At 46.0% G+C, this 10,875-nt stretch overlaps 1 protein-coding gene across 1 annotated transcript in view; it reads right to left on the bottom strand.

Moving 5' to 3' along the window:
- Positions 1-1,965: 1,965 nt before the first annotated feature.
- The window catches only part of CSUI_003517 (uncharacterized protein), an 18,178-nt gene continuing 9,268 nt past the window's right edge, over positions 1,966-10,875 (bottom strand). Inside the window, exons 13-19 of the mRNA XM_068063713.1 lie at positions 9,805-9,849; positions 9,187-9,247; positions 8,148-8,377; positions 6,929-7,009; positions 6,152-6,282; positions 5,535-5,609; positions 1,966-4,847 (exon numbers count right to left, since the gene is read on the bottom strand). Of these exons, the coding sequence (XP_067924320.1) occupies positions 2,396-4,847; positions 5,535-5,609; positions 6,152-6,282; positions 6,929-7,009; positions 8,148-8,377; positions 9,187-9,247; positions 9,805-9,849 (3,075 nt within the window). The 3' untranslated portion in view covers positions 1,966-2,395. The remainder of the gene's footprint in view (positions 4,848-5,534; positions 5,610-6,151; positions 6,283-6,928; positions 7,010-8,147; positions 8,378-9,186; positions 9,248-9,804; positions 9,850-10,875) is intronic.

The raw sequence follows: 10,875 nt of genomic DNA, 5'->3' as shown, positions 1-10,875 counted from the left end.
CCTCTAGACGATTCGGACCGGCCACGGTAGCCCACCTTTCGTTTCCCTTTCTGTGTCACCAGGTTCTGTCTGGACTTCTGCCGTTGCGGCGATCTGTCGAACTGTAGCGGTCACGGCATTCCGGGGCACACGTCCGGCTGGCACGTGTGGAGTGAGATTCTTCCTCGCTCGTTTCTTTCCCCTGAGAACTGCCATACGTGGTGCTCCTCAAGGCTTGCTATCGAGATCCGGAGGTCGGCGTCTGTGGGTCTGCGCTTGTGTGAGCTTAAGATTTCTAACGCTTCTTATCGTCTTCGTTTTCCTTTCCTTCAACCTTCCCTCCAAGGATAGACCGTCCCGTTCCTTCTGATATGTTGGGAGAGTGTTTGTTTACGACAACCAGGAGACGGCGGACGCTGGTCTGCCCCCTACCGGAGAAGATGGTGGGCCGGAGCTGCGAGCTTCGGTCTTTGTCTATCCTTAAGGGTCCCAGCGACTCATTGACAGCGAGCTTTCATCATAAAGGACTCCTTGGACGCTTCGAACTATTAGAAACAAGCCGGGGCTGTCAACGACCTGCGTGTCGAAGTTTGTTACGCTTTTGTGAGATGTGCACTCATGCTGAAGTGACTTGTATACCGACTGCTTGAACAGATGTCGAGACTAATTTAACTAGTCAGAAGAACAATAGCGACTGCCCTATCTGATCCTCCCCCTTCACTGTGGTTGATCACGCGTCGAGGCTGCCCGGCTGCCTAGTAAAGCCAGTCAGCACGGAAAACTTGTCTCTGCCACAGTTGAAAAAAAAAAGGTAGAGAGCGGGTGAAACTACTGAAGGGGAAGGCCGTCGCGGCCAACAGACTCAGCTGAGGACTGCCGGAACGGCAGCAATTGGTCAACCACATACGGAAAGAAAAAAAAGGACCGGTGCGCTTCTCTTTTCTTTCGTATTCTCAAAGAGAGGTCTCTTGTCCTGCTTCGGAGACAGCCTCACTTCTGATTGCCAGAGCGCCTAATTCCTGTGTTGTTGAAAGACGTGTGGATTGCTCGTTCCGCGCTCTGGATCTCTGCAGCTCGCGTGCGGGCGCGTAAGCTTTATTTGCAGGACACACGGCGTTGCCTGGCGCGCTGGCAAGTTTGAACAACCCGTGACAGGACTTTCTGACGTCCTATCCCCCGGCTGAGGTGGGAGCGGCGGCGGCCTCCTGCTGGACAGCCTTGCCGTTTTGACCCCCTTAGAATGGGTGACAGTCGAGTTGCCTTCCCGTCTCCGACAGCCCCCGCACTTTCGGGCTTTCGAGGGCGCGGGCTTCCTACCCAGCCAGGCTCGGTTTATGAGAGAAAAGCAACAGCGTCCTGACTCCCCATCCTTCCATAAGACATGAGGAGTCTCGAGTTCGGATTCTCAACCCGACTCCACTCGCAGCAGATCTAGACGTGAACCTCCTTAGGATTCTATGATTTTACCCTCCCTTTAGGTCGTGTGCTGTCGGATGCTGTCTCCTTCCTCAGCAGTCAATGTACCTGTCAACTGACAGGCTTTTTTACAGAAGTTTGGCTCGCTACACGATGCAATGGCAAGGAGGAATTGCAACGGGCTTTGCCATTGTCGGTCCTACAACGATGTGAGATGTGACTCAGACGTTTCCTGGCAGTGTTTGGGTTGCATACCGATGTGTGAAATTCGGCGCACACTCAGCGGCTGCATCAAGATGTGCTGTGTGGAGCCTCCGAGGACCACGGTCATTCTTGGTTCAATTGTTATCCGCCTGTAGAGATGTGCTGACACCCCTTACATGTACACATACTGTGGGAGCACCCATATTGTTATTTATTAACAGTCTTTCTGAAGGTGTGTATGTCTTTGGTTCACCTCCTACGGGCGCCCGTCTGTCATGGCAGAACCGAATTCGAAAGAGTTCCTTGTGAGCCCGGCAAGGATTCAACCAGGAGGGTGCGATATTTTCCTTACGACACATCTACTAAAGCAGGGAACTCAACAGCGCCCGAAGATAGACAAGTTCCTTCTCCCTTCTACCCCCTGGAAGACTAGGCGACTCGAAGCTTGTAGCGTTAGACAATGTTGTCAACATACAAAAAACGAGACTGACACAGCGTGGAAGAACTAAGAAAGACCGAAAATAAAAAGCTCAAGAAAAGAGTGTCTCTCCAAGGTAGGAGGAGTCAAAAGACTCCTTACCCTCACCCATTCGAGCATCGACCATGCATACAACATTCTCTCCTTTTCATTTCTCGAAGATTGACTTTCTATTATCCGCACTATCCGTATTGTCGGATAGTCCAGTGCTCTGTTTCAGCGCACTCCTGTGTCCCCTCCGCGGGTAACATCATACGGTCTCTCGTTTCTCCCGATTTCTTCTTCGGTGTATCGCTCCTTCAGTTTTCCTTTTTTTCTTCAAGACAAATCTACATCTTCGGAGACACAAGTAGCCCCACCGCCATCTTCTCCGGCGCCCACGCCTTTCTCTGAGTTCTCCCCTTCAATCCCTTTTTCACCGAAGAAAGTCCGACCTTTTTTGTTTACTGACTCAAGTCTTCCTAGCACGTGTCTTATGTCGATATATTCATTCGAGTCCCCTTTCTTACTAGGTGTTTCTCTAGGTGAGGAATTCTGTCTCTGGGGCTGACGACCTCGCGCCGTTCCAGGAGATGTTTCTCTACCTCTATCTCTCTGGGTATCTTCTCGCACAACTTCTGAAAGCGAAGAGGGTGGTGGCGTTAGAGCTCTTAATCTTGTTCCTGTTCTTCCTTCTCCGGCAGTCACCCCTTCACGTACCCCCAAACACTTCTCTTCGTCTCGTATGGCTTCACCGGGACTTGCCGTTCTTGTTTTTTTTCCTCCCGTGCTTTCCTCTCCACCCTTCAAACTTAGATTCGCAGCTGTCCCTGCTACCGGACCTGAATGACTACTATTATGACTACTTGATAGAAGGTTCCCCTGACTTTTCGGAGTTGTTGAAGCCACGTGGCCACTCTGCAAGTTCGCTCCTGCCGATGTGATAACTCCACATGCCGGATGAGGCATGGATTGCTGTTTACCTGAGGCTCCAGGTGTATGCAAGGAAGACGACGATCCCTCTCTTGCTTCTCCTTCTCTTCTTATTTCCGGACCACTTTCCGATGCATTCTTTGATACAGGAGAACACCCGACGGCTGAGCTCTGTTCATTATCGTAACGGGATGACGGGCTGCTGCGATTCCCTGAGCCCGGACCTACGCCACCACCACCACACGGCGCGGAATTCCACTTCTCTATCGTTCCGCTATTAATATTATTACTACTACTACTTCTACTGTTACTATGACTAGATCCTTTCCTTAGTAGAGGTGGGGTGTTTGCGTTAGATGAAAACAAAGTCTGTACCGCATTCACGGGACCTCCCGGTGAATGGGGACAGACGACGCTACTTTCTTCTTCTTCTGCGTGGGGGGGTTTATCTGGATATAGAAGACCTCCGTCACGATGATTCTGTGCTCTTGAATGGCTTCTTCTTGTTGTCGAGATCCTTCCTTCTTGTCTTCTCATCGATCCCCTCTCTTCTTCTTCTTGATATCTCCCACCCTCCGATAAGAAGAAAGAAGAAGAAGAGGTATTCTCAGGCCTTGCTTGATGTGTCTCGGTTTTCTGTGATGACAGACTATCCTCATCAACTTCTTCTCTCTTCCGTCGAGCTGCTCGCCGTTCTCTCTTGAGTTCTTCTTCCTCTACATATTTCCGTAGAACCTCGGCAGCTCGATGTTTCTCCTCGACAGTTGGCTCTAGAGACTTCATAGGGGGTTGTTTCTTCCTTCGCTCTTCTGATTTCACACATCGCACGATTCCATCTTCTCCTAAGATAGAATAATACTTGGCTGTTTTCTCATCCTCTTCTTCTTCTCCTCCCTCTTTAACATGATGCTTCTTCTTTGGCTCTTCGTTTTCATTCATACAAGAAGGAGAATAGTATTCGCATACCTCACACCCTACCACACCTTGTCCTTCTTTAACTGGCCTCCTATGTTGGTGGACTCCTCCTGTCACGCCAAGTGAGAAGCCGTCTTCTCCTCCTCCTCCTCTACAGATCTCCCCCGTTTGAACGATAGGATAAGATTCTATCGCATCATAGGGATAATAGCGGATCGGCCCACCCCAAGAGGAATAAGATACACCCTCGGAAGATGAATAGTAATACGCTGGAGAAGAGTAAAGTGTACAGCCGTCAGAAGTCTTCACAATTACTCCTTCTTGTATATCGTAAGAAGGAAGAATATAGGTTGTATTTCTATCAACATACAGTTCACTAGGGGGACTATTCCAGACCATCGACCCCGAGAACTTACTCCCTTCAGAGATCTCCACCCAATCCTTCTCTTCGATCTTCGATGGAACAAGAAGTGCACAGCTCTTACCGTCCTCACTACCATCTGACGGTTTAGAGAGATGACCAGCATGGGAGCTACTCTGATCATCGTCTTCTCTTTCTCCCCCCCCTTCTCCAATCCCTGAAAGCTTCTTCTTCTTTTCGTTTTCACCGTCTTCCGTATTCTTTTCTTCATCTTCTGCATGCGTCTTCTCTAAGGAGGGAAGAGGTTGTCGGTCCTCCTGTTTCGCAGAAGCGTTCATCATGGTGTCTCCTTCTTCTGATATCCTACCCGCCCTTGACCTAGCAGATGATCCTGAAGAGTCTTCAGTCTCTTTCGGAAGGGTCTCCTCTTGGAGTGAGAGATTTCTATGTCTGGGGGCACGTGCGTGGGGGGGGAAGTACACGGGTTTCAATGGATCCTCGTCTTCAACATCGAGTCGGCGAGCTTTCGATGCCCGTAAAGCTCGAATCTGCTCTCTATAACGATTAGATGCGTCTAGTCGCCTGCAAGAAGAAACAACACATTTCCACACATTCCTATACACACATGGCCAACTCGACGGACTGATCTCCTCGATCAACACAAGAAGGAATGGAGATACGGACACGAAGATGATGTTGAAGAAAAAACTATTGCATGGAGACGAGACAGAAACCTTCGTTATGTCTATATATATATATATGTGTAGGTATATACACATGTACATATATATGCCTATGTGTATGTACACCTCTTCATCCATGTGACGTTGTCTCGACCAAAAACCCACGCATCCACACAGCTCCCAAACGTGCTGCTGAGAAACCCCTCTCTATCTAGACAGATAGACGAAGAGAAAGACAGACGCGAGGCAATAGAAATACGAGATGATGTATCTATTTCCCCTGGTATCCAGCTGTATAAACACCGAATTCACTTTCTCTCTCAAGAGAAATCTACTTCAAACTGGATGGCCAAGAAGCTCTTCCGATTGCGACTACTCTATGCTATCCACTTCGAATCAATCGGTTTCCTCGTACACCGAGAAAGATAGAGATGTGATACCAGACACATTCGATCCGCTGCTGACCTCTCATAAAAACGAGGCGTTCTGTTTGTGTTGAGAAAAGCTTCTTCCCCCCTTAATCTTTTCCTTCTCAAGTCTTTTCGTAACTCCTGTCAAGAAAGATAAGGAGTCAGGGCACGCTTACGCAGTTCTTTCTTTGGCGACTTCTTCCTGAAGTCGATCAACCTCTCGCATAGCGTCACTTAGCATAGTAGAGTACCTACACATACACACGCAACATCCTAGGCTACATGACTGGTATGGCATGCGAAAAGGCCTTAAAGAATAGAGAGAATTCCTCGTTCTCCAACAACTCTCTCACTCTTTCCTTGAAGTGCAGAAGAGATAGTTGAAGTGAAGCTGACTCCCTGGCTTTGCAGTGATAGGCATCTGGGGTGTATGAAAGGATGCCTTTCTATGGAAGATTCCACTGAACTCTCTCTTAAGAAGAGCACAACCTACACTCGTGTCCTTCTCAAGCCTTCTCGCATGAATCTCGTCAGGTGTATAGACACTCCAAAGATGCGTACTGACTATAATCTGCGAGGTAGATCTATGAAAATTTAATGCCTTTCCGTTGTTAGGAACTTCCTTTCCTTCTTCATTTCAATCTCGCCTACGTACTCTCGTCTCCCCTCTCTCTCACATTGGTGCGCTATCACTCCGCAGGATAAATACCCCCCCCACAGTTCTACGTCGTAGCAATAGCAACAGTCTTTCTTTCTTTCTTTCTTTCTGTTCTCCTCGTTGTTTCATTCTTACTTTTCACTCTGAGCTTTATACCGATCGGCTGTAGAAACATTGCGTGTCTGAGCTTCTTGAAGAGCTTCACGAGTGCTTGTAAGAGTTCGCTGTGCTAGATCAAGCTCTGTCTCCAAACGAGAGATACGTGCCTATGACAAATCATTATCATACAGAAAGGGAGAGAGAGACAGGAGCATGTTATCTTACAGGGGAGAAAAGAGGGACTATCTCTACATGCAATAAAAGCGTGTCTATCTTCAAGCCGTATTCTCCTTCACTACCCTTGTCTGCAAGAAAGGTACATAACAAATGTCTTATCATAGCATGAGGCATGTATCTATATGGCAACAACCTATACACCTGCCCCCCCCCCCTTTTTCGATAGACCTTGAAGAGACAGACTTGAGGGATGCTTGGGATCATCTTCATCTTCTTCAATTCGGCATGACTACGACAACACCAACTACTACTACTACTACTCAGGGTCGAATGCATGCTCTTCATCTTCTTTCACATAAGAAACCTTCGAGAAAGAGAAAGAGAGGGAGAAAAGTCAAAGCGAAACCCGAGTGAGACTGTCCAAAACACCTATGGTATCCTAGTAAGGTAAGAAAGAATACTCCACCTACTCCCCCTTCTTTCGAGAAATTTTATATACGGACGAAGTGACACGGCGATCTACTGATAAATGTAGATATAGACGTATACACATAGACATAGATATACACGCGTATGTATATCTCTCTGTGTGTGAAGGAGAGGGACTATCAGGCGTCGTAGCGACATCTTTCTTACCTGTAGTTTGGATTTGTCTGTCTTGAGTGTACGTACATCTTCTTGTGATTCTCTTAATTCCTTCCTCGTCTCTTCAAGTTTCTAAAACACACCAAGACAGAACAAGTCAAAAAAGACGGTAACAGAGAAGAGAGAAGAAGAAAAGAGAAAGAAAGGCTGATTTGTCTATGCAGGTGACCTTCTTATCTCTTCATTCATACAAGCGGAGAATCACATCATACATTAACACGGGCCCCAACTCTCTTGCACTAGTCTCAAAAGGTCTCCTAGTGTCTCTAAATACAGGCCCCCGAAAAGAAGAGGAAGACGAATAGATATCAAAAGCATTCTAGTCTTTCTATCTCGAGACATCCATCTTTATCTTCTTCTTTCTCTTCACTTCGAGGAGAGAGAATTACAAGACGACCCGACTCGCTTCTACGAATCCTTAAGGCAAACGAAAACTCCGGAACTACCAGGCCTTGTCGAAATAAAGAAAGAAAGTTTCTTATGAATCCTTTCTTCTTCAAACAGATGAGAGGAACATAGCGAGACTGCATGCAGGGAGGGAGGGCAAAGCTTCACTCATTCTCTTCTACCGCCTAACCTCTCCTTCTTTCTACTTTCAGTTTTTTTCTTAAGTTAGTCTAGAGGAACGCATTTAGCTTGTCTTATCTCTTTAACCTCTCATCTCCCGGCCTTGAAACTTGGTAAAAACTATCAAACATCTTCACTCTTCTTTTGCCTTCATGCGACATATATGTAGAGATACATATCTATATACATATATCCGCATGTATATAGTTATGTATCTACACATGTAGATATAGGTATCATTCTTCAAATAACGAAGAACGATACGTACGTAGATGTCTTGACTGATACCTCACGATATGTAGGGCTACGAATCCTCCTTTCCTTTCTAGAGCCTTCCTCGTGCATGCAAACACTCTACCTAGACTATCTCCACACTCAACGGTCGCTCTTTATGCTGTCTTTCAACCATCGATATTGTTAGCCTTTCATACATACACAGGTGGATAGGTAGGATGTACGATACTATTAGCTCTTCATATACAGATAGATAGGCAGATAGATAAATAGATCAAAGATAGACAGATAGAGACGATAGACTGAAGATCGACAGAGAGATACATGAATAGACAACTAGATAAAGAGAGATCAAAGAAGTAGAGAGATTGAAGGTAGATGGCTGGAGAAGTTAGATGAAATAGGATACCCGTGATAGATCTTCAAGTTCCTTCTCTGCTTGCTGTGCGCTTGTCGCTATACGTAGGCGTTGAAGGACATCATTGAGGTGGGCGTTCTTAACACTGAGAGCTCGTAGGGCGGCTGTCTTTAGGGCTAAAGCCACCTGAAGATCTCCTTCTTCTTCCTCTGTAGATGAAGAAGATGAGGCTTCTGTCGAGTCACACGAAGATGCACTCTTTCCTTTTGTTCCGCTTGGTTCTACAGAGAGAAGAGACGCAAGAAAGGGACTAACAAGATACAGAGAAAAAGAAGGGGAAGCAAGGATAGGCAGTTGAAGAGAGACACCGTTTGCCAGAACCACATCGTAGCTACTCATATACATCACTAGTGAAGGGTGAACAGGGACTGTATATGTTGAGGAGATCCTCCGAGAATAAGGAACAAAACACAATGAAAGAAAGAGAAAAGAAAGGCGGAATCAACCGCTCCTAGAAATGTCGAGGAGAAGAGAAAAAGAGAAAGGAAAGAAAGGGGTATGCTCACAAACTTCCTCTTCTTCTAAAGCTTTCATTCGTTGCTCCTCAGGTCACTTGCTCTACATGTAGACACTCGGCAAGCACGTATACATAGATGCATATATAGGCGTATCTATCGACACGAGTATATATACCCAAACACTTGGTTTATACATGTATATACACAGATATCGATATATGATGGAGAAGGAACTATATGACTGGGTAGACCATCTCAGATTGCCGCACAGCATGAGACGTTACGATATTGCATGCACTCTCTTGAGTGTACATACAGCTGGAGCTAAATAAGCAAGGTGCTGCTCCTCTTGGAATTCCTGTTCTACGAAAAGAAAGAAGTTGGCCGAGAAAACATACATAGGCATACACGCACATGTATACTGCATACAGATTCATTCATAAATACATATTCATACATATATAGACAGACAGAGAGAAACAGAAAAGTGTATCCATCTAGGTCCATACATCCGCCCTTCTTCTTCTTCTTCTTCTCTCTCTGTGAATTCTTGCGCCTTTGTCGCTGCTTACTTCGATGAGTGACAGGGAGAATAACATTCCGAGCAACAGACAACGCCTGGACTTGGTACTCCTGTACACACACAAAAAGAAAGATGAAGAAGAAAAACCAAAGTGACACATCACTCTCTCCTCACACATCATAACTGGCTACGCTTATCTATCTATCTATCTATCTAGATCATCTCCACGGAGGACGCGTACATTCAACAGATGAAGTTATTCCTTTTCCTCCTAGATAATAGGCAACAGGGCTCTATTTGCCTCCCTCTTACTCTCCCTCATCCCTCCATCATCCTTCTTCATTCCTCTCTCGCTATTCTTCTGCTGATGCTAGTACACATAGCGTCCCTCTAGTGCTGTATAAAGACAGATCGATACGAAAGACCTAAATACATAGGAAAGTCTCTTGATAGATCTTGATTTCAAGAGAACAGGAAAGAAAGAGAAAATTCTCTTTCTTTCGGAATGTCTCTTCTGCATGTCGGATGTAAGGTTCTGAAGAAAAAGGGAGGTGAGAGGAGTGTGTATGAATATCTATGAGTATGCATAAATATGTATGTATGGACGAATATGTATGTATGAGGACGTATGTATATGTGTGTCTGTGAGTCCATTCATTTACCCTACCTTGGAGACTTCTAGAGCGGCGATCTCCGCGTCTTTTTTCTTGATCTGTATGAAGGATGAAAGGACATACGCATGCAGAATGAAGAAGTAGACCTCACATAGAAAAGAAGATATACACATCTTCCTATCTATACACCCCTCTCTTCTCTCCCTTCTTATCCTTCTCCACACTGCCAAAATGCAGTTATCTACACAGACTTGTATGACAACACTTACCGTAGGGGTACAACTACGCTCTATCAACCAAGTGAATCTACCACAGTACTCAACTACATACATCATTATATCTGTATCTATTTATGCCTATATAGACATAGATAGATAGATAGATAAAGAGAGAAAGAGAGGGAAAGAGCCTGATATTCATAGACGTGTCCCCGTACATGTATATGTGTAAAGGCACGGGGCTTCCCGTGCAGAGAGCTCTGAGCGGATGCCTCGGGTCCAAGGCGCCCTCGTCGGAAACAGCTACTCTCCTTTTACCTAGATACTTTACGGTGCATACGCACTAATTTTCAAAACACGAAACACTCTACATCTAGAGAAACAGATCTAATGATGGTGGTGCCAGACAAACAAATCTATCTATCTACCTATCTATCTATCTACCTATCTACGCGCATGAGTTATGCTGGGGAGAGGGAAGGGAGGGAAGATAAAGGTGTTTGAGGAAGTCTGCTGTCACCGGTCAGAGCTAGGTTATTTTGAAGGACAAGGGCGATGCTATTCGTGTTTCTCATATGGAGAAACAAGATAACACAAAGGGACCTCTCTGCATGCAATTCCCTGAATTAGTGACTTGTAGGGTGCCACTGAAGGAACAAACACGGACATAAACACATACCGACAGATCGGTGTGTATGCATGCATGCACACATGTGTCTATTTATGTCTGGACACGTCTCTCTCTCAATCTGTCTGTCTGTCTGTCTTTTAGTCTGTCTATCTCTCTATCTGTATATCATTGTTGACGCTCCCCTCCGCATGCAGCGTGTGTGGAGTGAGTGCCCCATAGACATCTAGCTCTCTATACAGATGTACAGTCGAGGTCGAAGTCTATCCCCCCCCCCC

Source organism: Cystoisospora suis, assembly GCF_002600585.1.
Source record: "Cystoisospora suis strain Wien I chromosome Unknown contig_1582, whole genome shotgun sequence".
Taxonomy (NCBI): Eukaryota; Apicomplexa; class Conoidasida; order Eucoccidiorida; family Sarcocystidae; genus Cystoisospora; species Cystoisospora suis.
The sequence above is the reverse complement of the archived record's forward strand: the minus strand, read 5'-3'. Positions and strand labels throughout refer to the sequence as shown.